This window comes from Mastomys coucha, unplaced genomic scaffold (assembly GCF_008632895.1).
Source record: "Mastomys coucha isolate ucsf_1 unplaced genomic scaffold, UCSF_Mcou_1 pScaffold21, whole genome shotgun sequence".
Classification (NCBI taxonomy): Eukaryota; Metazoa; Chordata; class Mammalia; order Rodentia; family Muridae; genus Mastomys; species Mastomys coucha.
The window spans coordinates 15,983,178-16,005,099 of record NW_022196904.1 but is presented as its reverse complement, the minus strand read 5'-3'; the positions used below and the strand labels follow the sequence as shown (position 1 = coordinate 16,005,099).

The 21,922-nt window shown below is 49.7% G+C and overlaps 1 protein-coding gene and 1 long non-coding RNA gene across 4 annotated transcripts; one reads left to right on the top strand and one right to left on the bottom strand.

Moving 5' to 3' along the window:
- The first annotated feature begins 3,356 nt into the window (after positions 1–3,356).
- On the top strand, positions 3,357–21,893 carry Ccdc61 (coiled-coil domain containing 61). Of its 3 annotated transcripts, none has more exons than XM_031385503.1 (14): positions 3,357–3,497; positions 9,149–9,306; positions 9,572–9,654; positions 12,012–12,169; positions 13,507–13,662; positions 18,824–19,034; positions 19,118–19,200; positions 19,422–19,588; positions 19,694–19,769; positions 20,203–20,348; positions 20,434–20,512; positions 20,691–20,751; positions 21,383–21,455; positions 21,599–21,893. In XM_031385503.1, the coding sequence occupies exons 2-14, from the start codon at positions 9,159–9,161 to the stop codon at positions 21,694–21,696; spliced, it is 1,539 nt and encodes a 512-aa protein (XP_031241363.1). In that variant the 5' UTR covers positions 3,357–3,497; positions 9,149–9,158; the 3' UTR covers positions 21,697–21,893. The 3 variants fall into 3 exon arrangements, with proteins under 3 accessions (XP_031241363.1, XP_031241362.1, XP_031241364.1); XM_031385502.1 differs by having other exon boundaries at positions 3,357–3,622; XM_031385504.1 differs by having other exon boundaries at positions 3,378–3,413.
- Positions 18,501–20,124, bottom strand: LOC116101728. The gene is made up of 3 exons (XR_004122907.1): positions 20,042–20,124; positions 19,431–19,609; positions 18,501–19,214 (listed from the first exon to the last, which is right to left on the bottom strand). It is a non-coding gene; the product is annotated as an uncharacterized LOC116101728 (long non-coding RNA).
- Positions 21,894–21,922: the final 29 nt, after the last annotated feature.

Here is a 21,922-nt window from a genome sequence, read left to right as displayed (position 1 = left end):
GAAATCCGCCTGTCTCTGCCTCCCAAGTGCTGGGATTAAAGGCATGCGCCACCACCGCCCGGCTCCATCCATCTTTCTAATCTCTCTCTTCAACACACTTGTGTATTTATTTATCTCTATTATATATTCTACCATCTATCAATTATCTCCTGTATCTGCTATATAATCTGTTATCTATCAATCATCTATAACCTATCCCATCTATCATCTATCTATTCTCTTAGCTATCACTTACCATCAGTCTGTCTCACCTGTCACATGTTAATATCTCTATAGAGTAGTACCTATCATCTATGTAATCTAGTCAGTGTATCCTTGATTATCTCTATTTTACCCCCCACCCCCTTGGCTGGACCTCACTCCTGAACTGTAATCCTCACTTTACTCCTGGGATTCCAATGGAAGTCTATGAGATAGCCCCAGCCCTCCCCACGTCTCCACAGCCAGTATCCCTGCTCTGCCCAGCCATCCAGCTTCCTCTCATCTCACTAAGTGGAAATTTCAGCTTGACAGCTACTTTCCTGATTCAAAAAAACCTTCAGAATCACTTTAGCCTCTCCTCATTCCCTCTCTTGCACATGCGCCATGGGATCAATTAGTGAATTCTGCCACTGCTACCTTGAGAACACATGCGGTTTCTAACCACTCTTGCCACCTCCACAGTACCCACCTCTGAAAAAGCCACCATCACTTCTCATTTGAGTTCTTTCTTAGTCCTTTGCTTAAATTGTTTTGTTGAGGTGAAATTTACATAACATGAAGTTAATCATCTTGAAGTGCATGAACCAGAAGCATTGGATCACATTTACAATGCTGTTCAGTTTCCACCTTTATCTAGTTCTAAGGCATTTTTAACACCGCCTTCCTGTAGTACCTGGTACCAATAAACCACCTATTGTCTCTATGGACTTGCCTGCTCTAGACATGTCATATAATGGGCTCATAGATTATGTGACCTTTTTTTTTTGTGTGTGTGTGACATCACTCACATAGCATCATGTTTTTAAGATTCAGCCATGCTGAGGCATAAATCAGTATTCCATTTTTATGAGTGAATAATATTCCATTGTAAAGATATATCACATATTGTCCACTTGTTCATCCTTTGATGTCTGTTCAGGCTCTGTACATATTGTGGCTGCAATGAATATTGCTGTGGTGAACATTCACGTATCAGTATTTGTCCATCTGTTTTTAGTTTTCTTGGGTGCAAACCTGGGGATAGAATTGCTGGGTTATGTGATTATTTTATTGCTGTAGAATAATACATCAATATTCAAGATATTCAGGAGCTGGAGAGATGGCTCAGTGGTTAAGAGCACTGACTGCTCTTCCCAAAGGTCCTGAGTTCAAATCCCAGCAACCACATGGTGGCTCACAACCATCCATAATGAGATCTGATGCCCTCTTCTGGGGTGTCTGAAGTCAGCTACAGTGTACTTACATATAATAAATAAATAAATAAATCTTAAAAATTCAAGATAGTCATCAATACAAGGATAATATTGTGTATGTATGTATATGGTATCAGTACACAAACGTGTGCATGTGAAGATGTTCTGTGAGAAAACTTTTCCTAGGGAGATGCAACACACATGTCTACTCACCCTAGATAGGATCAAAGAACAGGTACCACCAAAGTCTAACTTGGTGAACAATGAGTTTTATTAGGGCTTCTTTTAAGAGCAGAAATTCAAAGACAGCTCCATCACCAAACAGCCCACTTCAGTATGGGTGACAGGGCATCAGAGCTGGAATCCTGGGGCACACTGCACAGCCTGCAGGCAGCTCAGCATGTTGGAGAGTGCCCTTTCCAAGGGGCTGTGGTCTAAACCTTTTCCAGGCAACTTGGCTGGTTTCTGCTTCTTCCAGGCATCTGGTCTGCTGTCAGAGTCTTCTTCTAAGCCTTTTCTACCACTGAGCATGCCCCCAGCCCCTCACTGGGGGATTCTAGGCAGGGGCTCTATCCCTGAGCCACGCCCCCAGCCCCTCACTGGGGGATTCTAGGCAGGGGCTCTACCACTGAGCCTTTGTCTGCCCATGCACAACCTGGAGGTGAATATGCATGTCTTCCTCAAGGTCTCCACACCTTATTTTTTTTTTGAGAACAAGATCTGTCATTGAACCAGGAGCTCACTGAGTGGCTAGGCAGGTTGGCCAGTGAAAGCCTGGTACCTGTCGTTTTGTTAGGAATAGGGTTACAGGTGCTGTGGTTGTGGCACATGCACCCTAACACAAACACACAAATGAAGAAAGTGTAATCTAATAAATAAGTAAACTACTCTAGCCTGATGCGATGGTGCATGTGCCGTTAATCCCAGAACTCAGCAGGTAGAGGCAGAGGTATAGGGAACTCGGTGAGCTGGAGGATAACCTGATCTATATAGTGACATTCAGGCCAGCCAAAGCTATAGAGTGAGATATTTGTTTCAAACAACTTCAGGAGGCTGAGGCAAAAGAAAGAAAAAGAGCACTGGCTGCTCTTCTAGAGGACCTAGAGTTCAGTTTCCAGCATCCATAAGGTGCTTCACAACCATCTGTAACTACAGTCCGAGTCTTCTGATGCCGTCTTCTGACCTTTGCAGGCACCAGGCACACGCATTGTTCATAGGCATACATGCAGGCATAAAACTCATATATATATATAAAATAAATAAATCTAAAACTATTAAAAAATAACTCTTACTTTGCTGTGTTATTTGAGCTTTGATGAAGGCAATGTCATGCCAGCCATGGTAGTACAACTCCAGTAATCCCAGTACTGGGGAGGTGGAGGCAGGAGGATTAGGAGTTTAAGGATGCATAGGGTGTTGGAAACCAGCTTGGGCCACTTGAGGTTTTATCACGCACGCACTGACAAAGCCAAGTCTAGCAAGTGTATACTTAGGCACACACTGACCTCTGAGAAAGCTCAACTGTCCTTACAGTGGAGAATATCCTCTAAATTTCCGGACTTGGAGGCCAGGACCTCCCTCTGAACTTGTTCCACACTCTATTCCGCCCCTTCCTTCTCTGTGGGCGCGGCCTGCCTTGCTGGGGTGTGGGGTTTGGGGTGTGGTAGGCGGAGTTAAAATGCTATTTCCGGGATCCTCCCTCCGTCTACTCCGAGGGACCACCTTTTTCTTATGATCGGCAGCACAACTATCCAATAATTATTGGAAAAAGTACATATACCTTGGCGGTCTCCTCGTACGTGTTAGGAACGCCTCTTCCAAATAGACCAATTGTGAACTTCGGAAGGCGGGTTCTCCTATGGGGGCGGGACAGAGTGACGGGCGTCGCTTTTGACTTATGGAAACATGGCTGCCTGTAAGGCCAGACCAATCAGAAGTGAGAAGGCCGGATGTGGGCGGAGCTGAAACTTCGGCGGTTGAACCGCTCGTGAAGAGGGAGTCCGTGGAGGTGAACCGCGAGTACGCGGGTGCGGGCGCGGGCTCTAGGCGCGGGCTCCAGGCGCGGGCAGTGGGGAGTTCCCGGAGACGGATCCTTTCACGCAGGTGGATGCCAGAACCTATGCAAGCTGGAGATTTCACCGGGTCTTTAATGCACCATGTTGTCGCTCGCGAGATACGCGGTTAGAACTTAGAGGTCCCTTACCGAATACTGCGCTAGAGCTTGTGAGGTAGAGCTTTATTTTATATATATTACACCCCACAAGGTGCGAGGAGGGTGGTCCTCGAAATGCCGCCGTAGGTTCTGAACTTGAGTTGGTTTGGAGGATGGGGTCAGGTGAAGACAGGGCAGGAGCTCTTCAGGGTTGAGGGTGTGTTCCTACCCTATGGACAAGAGGCGTTTACTGTGTGCAGGCTCTGAGCAAGTTATTTTTCATGAAATCACTTTTAACTCTCCCCGCTTTCTTTGCAGTGCTAGACAACAAACTTATGCATGTTAGTCAGTAGTTCTACCACTACTGCTGAACTCAAGAATGAGTTTTATGTTTTGTTTTTGAGACAGTGTCTCACTTTGTCCTTGAACGCATAGAAATTACTGTGTGTTCACACAAGTGTGTGATGGGGTAGGGGGAGAGCTTCATATCACAGGTTGGGTGTGTCGTGACAGTTTTGGAATTTTGGTACCTTTAAAAAACACAGAAATATTATAAGAATATGTTTTCGTTTTAATCCCAGTTGTACCTGTTTGGGACTGTCTGAAGCTTACTAGGATTCGCCGCTTGCTCTAGCAGAAGTGTGGTTTTGCCAGCTGCAGATAATTCTTTTCGATGGTGTGACGTTTGGAATTGTGGGAACTTTTTAGAGAGCATATAAAGGCTAGGGCCCCCAAGAAGCATGTGTGCCTGTGTGTGTACGTGTATATGTACATGTATGTGTATGGGGCTGTTGGCCATTTAGGAAGGTTGCTTGTGGCTTGTTAGTAGCCACGGTCAAAGAAGAAACAAAAGGAAAGAAATTCAGGGATTTTCCTAATTCCTCTCTCCCCTCTATCCTTGTTTCTCTCCTATCTAGCGTTAAGGGGGTGAAACTGGGCGATAAAGTGTGGGGAAAAGAAGAACCCACAAAGTAGCTAGCTACATGGCTGTGGAGGTCGGATGACAACACTGTGGAGTCAGTTCTCTCCTTCCACCTCCTTCCATCTAGGGGTCAAGCTCGGCTCTTTAGGTTTGCACAGCAGGAAGCTTGACTCATTGAGTCATCTGGACAGCCCCTCAGAATGAGCCCTGAGACTTCATGATAAACCCTGAAGTGGCACACACTTGTAATCCCCAGACTAGGGAGCTCAGGGGGAAGGACTGGCAGTTTGCGGTCAGTCTGGGCTACAGAATGAGTTTGAGGTTCGCTTTACTTACATAGGGAGACCTGTCTTAAAACCAACCAAGAGAAGAGGGTGTGGGCTCTGGTATCTGTTTGCCCAGGTTTGAGCCCCGGCAAAGCTTGAGTTTGACTCTGGGACCCACTACTAAAATCATTATGGCTTTGGGCGAGTTCTTTAGCCCTTTCATGTCCATATTTCATGTTCTGTGCAGTCACTTTTTCTATACCACTTCCTTCACCCTGTTTACCCAGTAGTGTCTCCCAGATGTCTCTTTCCAGTATCCATCTCTGCCCTGAACTCCACGCTATATCCAAAAGCCAGCTCTTCTTTGCTTGGAAGTCTAGCTGACATGCAGTTGCCCCCAAACGATTCTTTGGTGTCCCTGTTCAGCCTGGTGGGTCCTTCTTCTCAGGGACTCCCTCCCATTAAAAAAAAATGCATACGCACACACACACATGGTGAGACTATCTCAAAAAAGTTAGGATTAGGATGGATGGCAAGGGATTTTGCACAGTTAGGAGAGTGTTTGTTTAGCTTGCTTGAAGCTCTGGCTTTGGTGCCCATCTCTGTGAAAGCCAGGTGTGGTGATGAGCACCTGTAATCCCAGAATTTGGGAGGTAGAGGTAGAAGGATCAGGAATTCAAGCTGAGCCTAGGTTCTATGAGATCTCTTTGCAAGCAAGCAAAAAGTCAAATCCTGTGTTCCTCTGTTAACCCCTCCTACATCCTACCTGCTCTTCCTTAGGCCTCACCTGCTCACAGGATCTCCAGGTACTTAGAACTCTGTCCTCCTCCCTCTCTACAATCCCACCTTAGACACCTTTGGAAATGCCTTGCTTGCACTATTGGGACCATGAAGGTCTCAGTGTCTTTTGGACGTAGCAAATACATGCTTTATACCACTGTTTTGCCTTCCTCCTGGGTTGGCTTCCCCCAGATGTCTGAGTGATTTCCCCACTCTTGCCAAGGGTCTCAGGCAAGATGGGGGCTTCGTGAGGCCTTGCTGGCTGCTCGTCCAGTCACCTGGATTTACTTTGTCTCTTTCAGAGCCACTAGATCCTTTGTTTATTTCTTTGGACTTCCTCAGATCTGTCCACTGCTGGGCTCCTGAAGAACACATAGGTGGAGAAAGTGCTGTGCTAGAGTTAACTGCCATGGCCCTAGTCTCTCACTTGTGCATTCTAGGCAGGCTAGCTGTCTTCTGCTGAGCCATGCTTGCAGGCTTTGGGGATGAAGGTTACGTGGCCTTTGGGCTGTCAGCAAAGAGTGGGTGGTAAGGGGAAGTGCCAGACACCTTACAGGTTGACTAACTCAGTCCTCATAACAGTTTACAAGGTCAGTGCTCTTGTCCCAAGTTTTTTGTAATATGTGTGTGTGTGTGTGTGTGTGTGTGTGTGTGTGTGTATACCTTCCAGCCTGTTGCTAACAGGCCTTTGACTCCATGCCTGGCTTTATGTTCAGTTCACTTTAGCACAAAATGGCAATTACCTTACCTATGGCATACTGAGGAGTGAGTGAGAAGCTTTGATCTGAACCTATGAGTTCCCAGCGTGCAGCTCTGACCGTAAGGCATAAGCCATGCTGAGTCAAAGCCTGTGAGTCAATGTTACCAGAGTAGTAGAGTTAGGATGAGACATTGAGTTGGTAAGTGTGTTTTGGGTACATCCTGGGTGTGCTGGGAAGCTGCAGGGTACACTGTAATGGTCTAGATTATGGGGTGTCCTACACTTGATTTTAGCAGAAGGCAGAGAAACTATGTTCAGTGGCTTGAAGGGCTTTTGTTGTTATGACTCCTGGGGGTCAGTGGAAGGCATCAGTATATGTTGGGGAAGAACAAGGTGAAGATGGAGAGAGCTCAGGCCAGCTCATGTTCATCCAGAGTTGGGGGGGCAACTCAGAGTGGGGTGGAGGTCAGGCTATGTGGCACAGTGCTACAGCTAGAGATGGGTAGGGGTGTGAAGTGATTTGTGGACAGACAGCCTAGGGTGGGCTGGGGATGGTGGGTATAGTGCTGTGGCGAGCCCACTGTGGAGGGTTCTCTTTCCTACTGAAATTTTGGAGCACAGTTTGGGAGGAGGGTCCAGGGGCAGTGACCTGTAGCCCTGGGAAAGATATTGAGATTCCCTTAGTGAAAGATGCTGAGGAGAGAGCTGGAGGCTGGGAGACTGTTAGTCTGTATGAGAGCAGCCTCAAGAATTTGTGGCAGAAGTGGGTCAAGGGGTGTCCCAAGTGTGGGTAATGTTGGGATGCGATGTCAAGGGCTGGTAAGGGTAGAGCCCTGCCTCCCCTTGATACTGATCAGAAGGGCTTAGAAGAAGGAGCCAGGAGAGACTTGGGGCAGACTGGAAGTCAGCGACCAGGATGAACTTCTGGGTCCTTTAGCAAGGATGGTGTGAGCAGGTAGAGGGAGGGAGTCTCAAGGGAGTGAAAGGGACTGGGCCTGGATAGTCCCAAAGGTGGGGAGGGCTGCTGGGGGAAGAGAGGTGGGAAATGTGCATGCCTGTGGGTGGGGGAGGGCGTTAGGTACAGTTTGGGCAGAATTCAGATAAAATACAGGAAAATGGAATACAGGCAGAAAATGGTGTATGTGTGGGATAGAACTTTGATGTTGTGGGCAGAATTGAAGTGGAATAAAAGGGGACATGACAATTGAGACAGAAAATTCAGGGGACAGGGTCTTAGGAGAATGTGGAGGTGGAGGGCAATGGAGAGAAGCAGTGCGCTGGTTCCCCCATGTGGGAGAATAGACTGAAGTATGGGTCAATGCAGATAGAGGGGCTGGTGTCCACCATACACCGCAGCACAAGCGATAGGAAGTGGAGGTGTGCACAGGAGAAGAGTGGGTGTTGGGAGATGGGGCTAAGGAGGGAGCTGGCCAGAGTGGAGGCCTGGTTTGTGGAGTTCTTGCCTGGCAGTAGCTAAGGGACAGTTTCCAAGCCTCCAAGAGGCGATGGGATGGAGTGGATGGGATGGAGTGTAGGTGTGCACTGGGACCTAGGTGGTGGGAGTGGTCACCGGATGCTGGGCGGGGCTGTGTGAACCAGGTAATGTAGAGTGGAGGGCAAGGTCAGTTTGACAGTGAGGATGAGGGAGCTGTACCTTGAGCACAGCTCCCCAGGAGTCCCACCTCCAACTCTCTAGTAAACTGCTGTGGTGGCTACCCTGTGCTCTGGTGGCTACCCTGTGCTCTGGTGGCTACCCTGTGCTCTGGTGGCTACCCTGTGCTCTGGTGGCTACCCTGTGCTCTGGTGGCTACCCTGTGCTCTGGTGGCTACCCTGTGCTCTGGTGGCAGATGCTGCAGCTTACTGCTCTGCGGGGCTGAGGTCTCTGGGTGGGGGCAGAGATTAATACTCCAAGCTTCAGAACTCCTAGGAAGTGGACGCATAATTGCTAGGGGCTTCCAGATTTTATGAAGTCCTCCACTAAAAATTGTTCCAGAAACCAGAGTCCCAAGCCAACATGGCTGTGTTTGTTTTCTCCAAACCTATTCCAGAACTAAACCAAACCAAACCAAACCAAACTAGACAATAACAGCAAAGCCAAAGCCACCACCACAACTGCCACTAAAAACCTATAGTTGGTGGGGCAGTGGTGACGCACGCCTTTAATCCCAGCACTTGGGAGGCAGAGGCAGGTGGATTTCTGAGTTCGAGGCCAGACTGGTCTACAGAGTGAGTTTCAGGACAGCCAGGGCTACACAGAGAAACCCTGTCTCAAAGACAGCCAGGACTATACAAGAGAAACCCTGTCTTGAAGAACCAAAAACCAAAACCAAAACCAAAAACAACAACAACAAAAAACCAACCAAACAAAAAACAAAAACCTAAAGTGGTATTGCTGCATTTTGTTTTTGGGATAGGGTTTCTGTTTTGGGATCTTGTTGTGCAACCCAGGCCGGCCTCAAACTTTTGGCAACATTTTCTGCCTGTCTGAGTGCTGGGATAGCTGGCTAGTGTGCACCATCATGCAGAGCAGAGTCCATTCCTGGATCTACCGTTCATCTCTGGAGGATGCGTTCACTATTCTGAGCCTCATTCCTTGTCTGAAAGATGAATTTAAAAATGGTGCTTTCCAACCAGAGCTATTCGTGAGGGTTAAGCTGGATAACAGCATATAAAGGACAAAGAACTGTGCTGAGTGTGGCCATCCCAGCACCTGGGAGGCTGAGAGAGGAGAAGCCTAAGTTCTGAGCCAGGGTGGAACCCAGTCTCGAAAGACCAAGAGCACTGGCTGCTCTTCAAGAGGACCTGGTTTAATTCCCAGCAACCACATGGCAGCTCCCAACTGTCTGTTACTCCAGTTCCAGAGGCAACACTGTCTTTTGGCCTCTGTAGACGTCAGGCGTGCTTCTAGGTCTCTTCCTTGTCCCTATTTTCAGGACCCTGGCCATGGACCAGCCAGCTGGCCTGCAGGTGGACTACATCTTCCGGGGAGTGGAGCATGCTGTGCGGGTGCTGGTTTCTGGGCAGGTACTGGAGGTGGAGGTGGAGGACCGGATGACAGCTGACCAGTGGCGTGGAGAGTTTGATGCCAACTGTGAGTGTGCCTGCTGGGGGGGTGGGCTCCCTTCCCCCCTCCCCCTCCCCTCCCCCAGGTCAGCTTCCTCCCAAAGCTGAGGCTGAGTTGAGTTGTGCGTGCTCTTGCCTCTTCCGAAGCTCTTCAAGGTGGGGCGGGAGTGTTGGTCCCATCGATCTGGCCAGAGACAACAGGGGGTAGGCAGAGCTGGAGAACTTGAGCATATTTATTGCCTTTGTGCTGGGCAAGTGGTCAGACCTCAGGAGGAACTTTTCTTTCCACCCAGTCATTGAAGACTTGACTCATAAGACGGGGAACTTTAAACAGTTCAGCATTTTCTGTAACATGTTGGAGTCGGCCCTCACCCAGGTAAGGACCAGTTTCAGGGATGGGGAGGTTTCTGTTACTCAGAGTCTGGGGTGTGAAACTGTGGATGGCTACCTGATGCATGCAGGGTGCTTGTTCTTCAGAGCTTCTTTTGCACATACCAGTGGGTCTGATTCTGGTGCCAGTTACTCTCACACACACAAAAAAACTGATGTATTGCTGGGGGTGTGGCTAAAGCTTCTGATGAGATCACTAGCACCTCATGATCTGCCATGGTGGTGTATGCCTGTAATCTCAGAATTTAAGTGGTGACCATTAGAGGATGAACGTTTAAGGTTTCCCTTGCCTACTAGTGAGATTGAGGCCAGTCTGGCCTCAAAATGATAAAAGAAGCAGTGTTGCGGGGAGCTGGGGCGATGGCAAGGTAAGAGCACTTGCTGCTCTTTGGAGGACTCAGGCTCAGTTCCCAGCATGCACCTCAGGCAGCTCCAACTGCTTGTACCTTCCTCCACAGTGGTTCTTACGACCCCGTCTGACATCTGAGGGCACTTGCACTCACACATACATACCTCCTCCCCTCCCAAAACAAAAAGGAAAATAAATGCTAAAGCCAGAATAGAAAAGAAAATAGACTCAGGTCCCAGGGAAATGTAAAGAAGAGAGGAAGGGCCACTCCACTGTTCTTGTTAAGATATTGGTGAGGGCTGGTGAGCTGGCCTAGCAGGTAAAAAGGTGGCGGGCTGGCCACCTGAGGTCCATCCCCAGGTCCCACCTGGTGGAGGGATAGAACAGAATACTGAGAGTTGTTCTCTGACTTCCACATGTGGCACAAGAATGAAAGCATACACTTGCATGCATGGGTGCATGACACACACTAATACTATTAAATAAAATGTGCAATAAAGTTTATATTAGAAGTACTTTTTTTTTTCAGGTGTACATTTTCATGGCACTCCTATTTTTTGAGACATTGTCTCATGACATGTAGTCCAGGCTGCCCTAGACCCCTTTGAGCTTACTGTGTAGCCAGGGGTGACCCTGAGTTCCTCATCTTCTTGCTTCTGTCTTCCAGTACCTGGACTACAGGTCAAGGCAGCATTGTGGACTTGCATATGTGGTGCTGGGCTGGAACCCAGGGTTTTGTGCATGCTGGGGAAGCATGCTACCAACTGAGCCCAACCACAGTATTTTGGAGAAATGGCTCAGTGGTTAAGAGACTTTCCTGCTCTTGCAAAGGGCACAGGTTGGTTCCCACCACCCACACAGGATAGCTTACAATAGTCTAAATAACAGGCTGTGAACTGCCTGATGTGGATGCTGGGAATCGAGCTCAGGTCCTCTAGAAGCATGGCAGGACTCTTAATCTTTGAACCATTATGCCTCTAGTCCCCTGACTAACGTTTTTCAGATGGTGGAGTGCTTGTCTACACTAGCACACTGAAATGCACGGGTATAGATAGCTCCTGGAAAGTCAGTCGCCAGGGGCACTGGCCACCTCATCAAGTGGCTCCTATTGAATGCCTGTCATCTCAGCACAGGGGAGGTAGAGGCAGGAGGATGAGAAGGCCATCCTTAGCTACAAAGTGAGTTCAAGGCCAGCTGAGTTACATGTGACCCCATCCCCCCAAAAGTAGAAAGCACCTCAATCCCAAACCACACAAAACCCCACTGATGAATCTTGCACTTTGCATGGGATGTGTGATCTGCACTACTCCGTAATGCTGTGCTTTGTCTGTGTGGGAAGTGACTGTTTGAGTTACTCAGAAAACCCAAATATTGGCCCATTTCATCTTTTGCTGTCACTGGCTTGATTCCTTTCTTCCTGACCCCCTTCTATTTCCCATTCCTCTTTTCTTTCTTCCTTCCTTTTTTTCTCTCTCTTTCTCTTTCTTTTCTTTCCATCTTTCCATCTTGTCTTTTCTTTCCCTTTCTCTCATGTAGCTCAGGCTGACTTTATACTTGCTATGTGGCTGAGGATGACCTTGAACTCCTGACCTCATGCCTCCACTTCCCCAGTGCTGAGAAGACAGGCATGTGCTACTGCTCCTGGAGCAGGCTTCGGCTGAATTTCTGCTGAGGGGTCAGGACTCACTGGTTCCTTGGCCTTGTTAGTGTGGCTGTGCGCAGCAGGAAGAGCATGTGCTGTTTCTCTTAGGAGAATGGTCTGGCCTCATGCCCCTGCATGTGTCTGCTAGCTCTACAGAGTCCCAGGTGTGAGGTGCTTTGGTACTTCGGTTTTCTCCAGGGTGTTCCTCCAGTCATGTCTTCGTGCCTGTCCTGGGTCAGTGTCACGCCTACCAGCTTCCTTGTCAGGACCTCAGGCACCCTGTGACCCGGCACAGTGTCTGGGTGGGTGGCTGTGGTCCCAGGGTGGCATCTCCCTTTCTCCTCTCCCACAGAGCAGTGAGTCTGTCACCCTGGACCTGCTCACCTACACAGACCTGGAGTCTCTGCGCAGCCGCAAGCTGGGGGGTCGCCCAGGCGCCTTGGCCCCCAGGTCAGCCCAGCTCAACTCCAAACGCTACCTCATCCTCATCTATTCCGTGGAGTTTGACAGGTGGGCACGGGGGCTGGCTCAGGGCCCAGGCTGGTGGCAGGGGTGGGAGGAGCACCAGGGCCAGGTGCCTGGAATGATTTTACTTTTCCTGCAGAGTCTGGACTCTGTGTCACTTTACTGTTGTGACTGGCTGCAGGTGACAGAACAGTCAGTACCTGTTTCCTTACTTCAGCAGTTGACCATACCTTGTACATGGTAGGCAAGTGCTCTGCCCGTGAGCTACACCCTCAAGTGCTTTAAACATAATCGTTTTTCACACAGTGAGACATCCAAATTGCAGTTCCTGTTAGGGGCGTGAGAAGAAGAAGGAACAGGGCTACCCTCAGCAGATCTCTTGCAGTTGACCTAGAAGTGATCATGTAGTGGGAACTGAACCCAGACCTCTGTAAGAGCAGCCAGTACTCCTGACTGCTGAGCCATCTCTCAAGCCCTTTCCCTTTAAAAAGTTTTAAAAATCTCTTATTTTATGTGTATGGATGTTTTGCCTGTACATATGTCCATACAACACCAGTTTGTAGTGCCTGCAGAGGCCAGAAGAGGATATTAGATTCCCTAGGACTGGAGTTAAATTATGGGTGCTGGGAATGGAACTTGGGACCTCTGCAAAAACAGCAAGTGCTTTAAATACTGAGCTATCTCGCTAGTCATTCTGTGCCTTCCACCTTTATTTTTAAAGAGAGAGTCTTACTATGTAGTCCAGCCTGGCCTCAAACTCATGGCAGTTCTCCTACCTCAGCCTCCTGAGAGCTGATATTACAGGATGGGGCAAGTACACCTAGCCAGGAATGGCTCTTGAGTAGCTGGGCAGCAGGGTCTGTGTGTCCTGGGCTGGTGACTAGGAAGCTGGCAGTCCCATGGGAGCTGTATGGTGGGGCCCCGGCTCAGGGCTGACCTAGCTCAGGCCAGCCACTGTCTTCCTGGGAGAGGCTGCGCTGGGTTGTGCTTGAAGATAGCTCTTCCTGTAGAAATCATGTGACAGTGCCTGCCCTGCAGGCATGACAGGACAGTCAGACAGCACTGTCCAGCCAGGTGTTCTCAGAATCCTGGAGGCAGAAACTCAGAGGCACCAGGACTTGAATGACTTGGCACAATGGTGTGTGGGACAAAGAACCTAGAATTAACCACTTTCCCAGCACTCAGGAGGAAGAGGCAGGTAGACCTGTTATTTTTGAAGCCAGCCTGACTTACGTAGAAAATTCTAGGACAGCGAGGGCTACACAGAGAGACAGTGTCTCTTGGGGACTGTGAGTGCTTGTGTTCTTTGGCTCACAGACCTGTGCTCTCAGGTGGGTGGATCTTGGCCTCTGAGATGCCACGGTTCTGATCCCCTCTCTCAGGATTCACTACCCGCTGCCCCTCCCGTACCAGGGCAAGCCTGACCCCGTGGTCCTGCAGGGCATCATCCGCTCACTGAAGGAGGAGTTGGGTCACCTTCGAGGGCTTAATGGCGGCCAGGATGCTCGGGAGACGGAGATTTGGCACCTGAGGGAGCAGTGAGTCTGGGGTGTTGTGGTGGGTTGGAGTGTGGTGGACAGGACAGGCACTGCCCATCATCTGTTTCCTTGGGAACACTGTGGCTGTCTTCCTTCTGAGCCCTTCCTTTCTCTGCCTTTTGTTGGGTGCTGGGGATTCAGCAGTGATTGACAGCCCTGGCTCTGTCTTCCTGGGCCTCTCGGCCAGTGAGGGAGATACACAGATGAAGATTCAGCATATGGAGGGCTTGGGGAGGGGTGTCCCAGAAAGAGGTTCAGAAGCAGAAGCATCGTCAGCAAAGGTGATGTACGGCAGGCTGGAAGGGTGGCCTGAATAGCCTACACCCTGACCTCTTGGTGTTGCCTGGTTCTCTGCCTGGGGTACCTAGCCCAGGGGAAGTGGATGTTAACAATAACCACATGAACACGTTATTGGATGGGATGAGGTGAGGAGGCGGCAGAAAGGGAGTTGTGACCAGGACCTTTCCGGTCGTGAGGTGGGTTAGGCGAAGGAGTTAGGAAGAGTGTGCTAGGTAGACCAAGTAGCATGTGCAGAGTCCTCGAGGCAGATGGGACTGTGGTGGGAGCAGGAAGAGCCTGGAGGCTTCTGGCATTGTTGCTGACTCCTGCTGTGATCTGTCATCTCTAGGCAAGGGTTTGGTCTCCACCTGGAAATGGCCAATTCTTTTAGGAGAACTAGTGACATTAAAAAAATTAATTATGTTTATTGTGTATCATATGCATGATGGGTGCGTGTATGTTTTTAGGTACACATACCATGGCATGTGTGTGGAGTCAGTTTTCTCCTATATTTACATGGCTTCCAGGGGTCAAATTCAGGTTGCCAGGCAAGCATACTGAGCCATCTTTTTGATCCCCCCTTTTTTCTTTCTTTTGAGACAAGATCTTAGGTATTCAAGACTGGCCTCAAACTCTCTGTAGTCAAGGATGACTTTGAACTCCTGATTGGCTGGGGATTGAACCCAGAGCATCATGGATGTTATCTAACCAAGTCACATTTCAGTCCCCATATTATTCTTCAAAGATTTATTTTCTTATGTATTGTGTCTGTGTGAGGGTTTGTGCACATGTGTGGATCCATAGGACTCAGAAAGCATTTACCTCACAGCAGACACATCCTATGAGGCAGACATTGCTGTTATCACCAGGTTCCAGTTCAGAGATGTTAGGGGACTTTCGCAGGACACAGAGCAAGTTACATGGCCAGGCTATGTCTTGGATGCAGCCAGAAGTTTGGCACTGTTGGCACATAGGTGCTAGTGCAGACTGAGTGCCAAATGTTGCCAGAAAGGAGTGGCCTTGTCTTGAGAGAGGGAGTATACAGGGGAGAAGGCCCCATGGGTGCCGCTGATCAGAGGTGGAGGAAGGACACAGTGGGGGGCTGGGGCCCTCATCCTCCATCTAGGCCATACCTGTATGCACCTCCCAAATTGGCGACAAGGTCATGACCTCTACCCATCCATAGTACTGGAGAGGGCACCTTGAAATCTCTGAGCCGGTGGTGTCTCCCCCTGTCCTGTTCTGACTCGGCCAGTCCCTCTTTGTCTTGAAGCCCAAGGCTTGCTGACAGACCAGGCTTATCTTGACCTTTGGCCCTCTTCCCTCTGCTCTGAGTACTTGTGTTGCCACCTTCCCACAAGGAACTTCCACATGGTGGTGGTCCAGGCAGAAGGGCCACACTGACAAGTGCCCGCTCTACAGAGGCTGGTGGTAGGAAGGGCATGGCGGAGAGTGGGGATTACTGATGTGCCTTGCTCACTCTGTGTGTGTGTGTGTGTATACATACCTACTTTAAAGACAAAACAAAACTATTTTTATGTGTTTGCTAGTTAGGCAAGGCAATCCCTGACTCTGCCTCCCAAGTACTGAGATTATAGGTGTCCACCATGTTTTGCTCTTGTCTTGTTCCCTTCCTTCCATCCTTGTATAAGACAGGGTTTCTCTTTGTAGCCCTGGCTAGTCTGGAACTCACTCTGTAAACCAGGCTGGCCTGGAACTCAGAGACCCAGCTGTCTCTGCCTCCAAGCGCTGTGAACAAAGGTGTGTGCCAGCACATTTTGTCAGTTCTTGAGAGTGTTGGCTAGACTGCTGTCTGTGGGGATGATCTAAGTCCGTAGTTCTTGCAGCTCTTGCTGGCTGCAGTAAAGAAGCATGTCTCTGAAGTGTGTTTCCCCAGAAGTGATCAGTGCTGACTCTTTCTTTTTGCTCATCTCTGACAGAACATAGAGTTGGCTCCCATTCTCCTCATTTAAGGTAGCTTAAAACATTGGAGTAGGTTGCTAGGTACAGTGGCACACACCTTTAATTCTAGTACTGTGGATGCAGAGGCAGGCGATAGTTCTCTGTGAGTTTTAGGCCAGCCTGTGCTATAGAGAGTTCTAGGACAACCAGGGCTACACAGGGGAAACCCTATCTCAAAAAACAAAACAAAACAACAACAAAAATGAAACATTGGATGGGGTCAGCGAGATGGCTCACCCTGCAAAGGTGCTTGCCACCAAGCCTGCTGCTTTGAATCCAGTCTCTGGGATCCACATGGGGGGAGAACTAATTCCCACTCATTGCCCTCTGTTCCACATGAATGCTATGACACACAGGTGTATCTTGTGCCTACACGCAAACAAATAAATGCAATAAAAATAAAACCAAATGAAAAACCACTGCAAGTGTATTCTGTCTCCCTCTGGAGGCTGGTGTCTGGAATGGTGTTCACTGGGCTGCAGCACTGGCGCCAGTGTCATGGGGCCATCCTCCCATAGGCCCTTGGGAGAATCCCTTTCTTGGCACTCCAACACCTGGCAGCTGCAGCTGTTCTTTGGTGTATGTCCTAGCACTCTGGTCTGAGCCTCTGTGGTCACATTCCCTCCCCACTTCTGTATCTAATCTCAGGTTGTGATGTGCCCTGATAATCCATCTCACTGTTCATAGCAGATCTATAAAAGTCACTTTTGCCAAATAGTGGAATGTTCACAGGTTCCAGGAGAAGGCCATGGATATCTTTGGGCATGTTGCAGGGGGTGGGGAGGCAGTATTCATAGATGTGACCTAATACATTTATTGCAGTGGATTTTGATTTCATATTGGTGTTGTCTTTGGCCAGGTGGACTTGTTCATTTTGGGTTCCATATCCTTTTGGGAAGGGCCCCAGGAGCCTTTTGTTTTTTAAGTCCCAGACGGGACCCAGATCCTGTGCATGCTAGGTGAGTGTTCTACTACTAATCTAGTCCCCCACTGGAGGATTCATGGCAGGGGCTCTGCCACTGAGCCTCGCCCCCAGCCCCTCACTGGGGGATTCTAGGCAAGGGTTCTACTACTGAGCCATGGCCCCAGCCCCTCACTGGGGTTACTAGGTGGGTGGTCTACCACTATTTTTCCAATATCTTTTATATATTTTATCAGGAGGTAATATTAGCATGATCTGTTGTTGCATTTAGAATTTTTTTTTTAGTGGAAAAAGCCAGAAGGCAAGTACAATTTTAGAAAAAAAATATACTGTTTTTACTTTTTTCTTGATTTTACGTCCAGTTTTCTCTGATGCAGAAAAATCATGGTTTTCAAGGAAAGTAACAATTTTTTAATGATTATTTTTATCTTATGTGCATTGGTGCTTTGCCTGCATGCCTGTCTGTGTGAAGGTGTCAGATCCCCTGGAACTGGAGTTACAAGACAGTTGTGAGCTGCTATAAGGGTGAATTGAACCCCGGGTCCTCTGAAAGAGCAGCCAAAGCTGTTCGTTGTTGAGCCATCCCTCCAGTCTCAGTAACAATTCTTCTCTCTCTCTCTTTTTAAAGATTTATTTTATTTATATGAGTACACGGTAGCTGTCTTCAGACATACCAGAAGTGGGCATCAGATCTCATTACAGATGGTTGTAAGCCACCATGTGGTTGCTGGGAATTGAACTCAGGACCTCTGGAAGAGCAGCCAGTGCTCTTAACTGCTGAGCTATCTCTCCAGCCCAACAGTTATTTTCTTTATCCTGAACAGTACCAATGCAATCATTAGTGAGACTTTGGAATAAAGGTTAGATTTCTTTGCAGCCTCTTTTGCTCTGAATCTGTGTATCCCACTTGATAAAACGCTGTATTCTAGTTACTTCAGAATTCTGCAGTGTTATTCTTCCTTTGATATACATTTGATTGTCCACTCCTTCCCCCCACCACCTGAGGCAGGAAGATTGCTTTAACTCAGAAATTTAAGATCAGCCTGGGCAATATAACCAGAGCCTAAGTAAAGTATTTTCATAGTTCCACAGTTAAAGCTGGAGAGAGGGATGCATCCAGAGAAGACCAGTTCCTCTCTCTGTTCCTTCCCTCTCCCCATAGGCAGCCCCTTCTCTATTTGAAAGTTTTCCATTTATGTTTTTAAAAATATGAACGAACAAGCTCAGATCATTTTTAGCCCCTCTCATTTCTTTTTCCAAAGAGGACTTGGTACATTCTACACTGTGTAAAGCTGGGCAGTGGAGGCATACACCTTTAATCCCAGCACTTGGGAGGCAGAGGCAGGCAGATTTCTGAGTTCAAGGCCAGCCTGGTGTACAGAGTGAGTACCAGGACAGCCAGGGCTACACAGAGAAACCGTCTCAAAACCAAAAAAAAAAAAAAAAAAAAAAAAAAAAAAAAAAAAAAAAAAAAAGAATCTCAGTCTACACTGTGTAAAATAGTGAAAATCAGCTCTCCTTTCTTTTCATGGAGGCACTTCAGTTGATGTGCAGGGAAATTCAACTAGTTCTGTTCCTGGACACTTGGTTACCTTTGCTTCTTGCTATTTATAAGCAGCAGCGAAGGAAAGCCTTGTGTATGTAGCGTTTTCTTAAGGGTCTTTAAGCAGGGTAGCTAGCGCTTGAATCAGTTAGTTTTGGCTGGCAAATAGAAAATGTGGCTAGGGAAGGCTTGGAGGTGGAACAAGGTCAGTTGGACTAGGCTTGCTGCAGGCATCTTTTAGCCAGGTCACCACGTCACTAGGGTAGATGTGCCTGTTTGGGGATGGGTGAAAGTGAAGTGGCTTCAGCACACTTCTCGCTTCTGAGGGAGTTGACAGGAACAGACCCCTCTCCGGGGACTGCATTCCTCCTTCCTGTAGGGGCTTGAGGACTGCCATCTGTGGAGCAGAGAGCAGGGGCTCACAGAGTGCTCAGTTCCCCTCCCCCGCCTCGCAGGGTGACCCGCTTGGCGTCCGAGAAGCGGGAGCTGGAGGTGCAGCTGGGCCGCTCCCGAGAGGAGGCTCTGGCGGGGCGGGCAGCACGCCAGGAGGCCGAGTCCCTGCGTGGGCTGGTGAGGGGCCTAGAGCTGGAGTTACGGCAGGAGCGTGGCCTCGGGGGTCGGGCTGCTGCCCGCCGCAGCCAGGATTGTCGCCGACTGGCTAAGGAGGTGAGAGGGAGGATGCAGGGAGGGGGCGCCGTGGTGGACATCGGCCTGCTCTGGAACTCGGTGGTCCCTGTTTCCCTCTGCAGCTCGAGGAGGTGAAGGCGTCAGAGCGCAGTCTGCGTGCAAGGCTCAAGACACTCAACAGTGAGCTGGCCTTGTACCGAAGGGGGTGAGAGGCGTGGCCTGTGGGGAGGTGGGGAAAAGGAGGTAGGGAAGTGCCAGGTCCTGGAAAAAGGACTTGGAGAAGGTCTTAGAAAGGTATCCATGAGCTGGGTGGCAGTGTTTGGGGAGATAAAATGTGGATCTCAGGGGATAGAGGAGGTGCATGTGGCACCAGAGTGGGGGTAAAGCTAGTGGATGGGAAGCTGACAGTGGACTCCGTGCTCCCAGGAGACGCACCTTGCTGGCTCCGGTTGCAGTCAGGGAGGATCGAGCTTCATCGTCTCGGGAGCGCTCCACTTCCCGTGGTCGCGCGGCCACTCGCTCCTCATCACGGGAGAGCACTCGTGGGGCCCGGGGTCGTGGCCGGCCAGCACGCCCCTCGCCCTCACCCACAGGTCAGTGACCGACCCGCCTTGCTGTGGGGGAGGTGGAATGAATGATCTAGGGATGACAGGCATGCAAGCCGGTATGCAAGCCAGCCTCCTCCCTACACCGTCTAGGTAGTCGTGCGCCTCGTTTTGACCCCACAGCCTTTGTGAAAGCCAAGGAGAAGAAGCAGAGAGAGATCAGGATAAAGTAAGTCAGCGCCAATTTCCCACCTCTGTTCTGTGGTGTCCTTACCGACTCTTCCCACCTCTCACCTACCTGTAGCTAAGCCTTGTCTCCTCTTCTCTGGGGTCCCACTTCACTCCCCACCCCACCTCCCCTCCTCCATTTCCTGTAACCTCTCGGGTCACCTAACTCTGCTTTCCTGTGCTCCCATCTCCTCCCTTGTTCCTTTCTTTCCTTGTCCCTGTTACCCCTGCACCCCGATTCAGCCCCCTCTCCTGGCCCTGCCCCCTCCTGACCTCGTTTTGCTCTTGTAACCCCTCGGGTGCATTGATCGTTTTTTCCCACCCTCTCGTATCAACGTCTCCAAGTGACCTCTGGCTGGCCACCGACTCTGGCTGTGGCTGGTTCTAATTCCCCGCAGTTAGTTGGTGCACATTCCTAGTCTTTGGTTTTCTAGGCAGCAGCAGCAGCAGCGGAACCGAATGGGCAGTGGAGGAAGCGGAGACGGTCCGTCTGTCTCATGGTCTCAGCAGACTCGGCCCGCTGCTGCTGTGACCGGCCGAGGGGACGCAGCTAACCGCTCCCGGAACCGCAGCTCCTCGGGTAACCAGCTAGGAGAGCCGGTGTGGTTGCGGGAGGTGGGCGGTCCATGAGGCTCCTGGGCCTCACGCCCTTCGTCTCCCCCTAGTGGACAGTTTCCATAGCCGCTGCTCGTCAGTCAGCTCCTGCAGCGAGCTGGAGGATTTCTCCCAGTCAGTTTCCAGAAGGTAATGCTTTGCCTCGAGGGAAGGACACTTTGGAAAGGGTACCTGGGAACAGTGGAAGCAATCATTTTTCCAGGGAAATTAGGTGATGGAGGTTTGAAGTCTTAAAACCACGAAGTGGGTCAGGAGGGAGGTACCAGAGATGCTCTGTGGTCCTTTGATTACCCTCTTTTTCTTCTAGTCGTCGCTGCCGTGGCCGAGGGAAACCACCCAGCCCCACACCCTGGAGCGGGTCCAAGATGGTAAGGCTCATTCCCAGGCTGGGAGACTGGGAGGGTAATATTAAGCCACAGAAGATGAACCATCATCTATAGTCTATGATTCTCTATCCTGCGGATACCAGGTTGTAGAGGGGACTCTAGAATGACCCTTGAAGCAGGGTGTTTGGGGCCCCCGTGCCTGGTAGGCAAAAACCTTAGTGGCCATAGTATGTTGTTTTAAGTTTTGGACTTAGGTTGTGGCTCAGTTGGTAGACTATCCCTCTAGCTAAAGGCCCTGGGTTTCATATAAAGTGAGTACAGTGGTATTGCCAGGCTTGCCAAACCAGCACTCAGGAGGTGGAGGCAGGAGGATTCAAAGTTTAAAATCAGCCTTGGCTACAGAGTGAGTTTGAGGCCTACCTGGGGTACACGAGATCTTGTGTCAAAAGAAAAAAGGGAAAAAATTGTTGTCTTAAATGATTGCCAGATCCTTAGACTTGGCTCTTCTGTTGTGACGCAGGGAGCCCGCTTAGCCTCTCTGCCTCAGGCTTTTCCAGTTCGGCTCTTGATATAGTGGTGCCCTGTATATCCTCAGATTCAGAACTCCTGTGGGACTTGGGGGATAGGAGTAGAAGGGGTTGCCTGACCCCTTTCCTGCCTTTCTTGTCACCAGAAGTCTACCACTCGAGAATGCAACAATCACCAGAGACACTTGGCCAGTTCTGGGGGCTGGGTCCCCATCAAAGGTGAGCCCAGGGTATCCCATATTTGTTCCTCCTGTCCCCTCCCTCTCTCATCCCAGAACCCGTTGGGGTGATAGCAAGGGCAGTTTATTCGTCCTTGCTACACTAGCCATTCATGGTCCCCACCCCCACCTCTGTATTTACAGAGTACAGCTCCGACTACCAGGGAGCTGACATGGCTGAAATAGACGCCCGCCTGAAGGCTTTGCAGGAATACATGAACCGGCTGGACACGCGGTCATGACCCTGGAGAGGTGGTATCCTGATTTCTTGTTCTACCATCAGTGGGTCTGGTGTGGAGGCAGCACCCCTCCCATGTTCCACCTCTCCAGGTGCTCCTGAAGTCTCAGATGTGTGAGACCCTGACTCCCGCCTCCCCCAGGAATGCATTCCAGGAGAAAGGGGTGTGTATTTTGTAAATAAATATGGTTGTTCTTGGGACCCCCTAGCCTGTGATTCAAGGGTAGGCC

Coding starts and splice junctions, on each gene's coding strand:
- Ccdc61 (XM_031385503.1), top strand. CDS start 9,159: ATGGACCAGCCAGCTGGCCTGCAGGTGGACTACATCTTCCGGGGAGTG. Junction 19,770..20,202: donor CAGAGAGAGATCAGGATAAA/GTAAGTCAGCGC, acceptor TTGGTTTTCTAG/GCAGCAGCAGCAGCAGCGGA. Junction 20,349..20,433: donor CCGGAACCGCAGCTCCTCGG/GTAACCAGCTAG, acceptor GTCTCCCCCTAG/TGGACAGTTTCCATAGCCGC.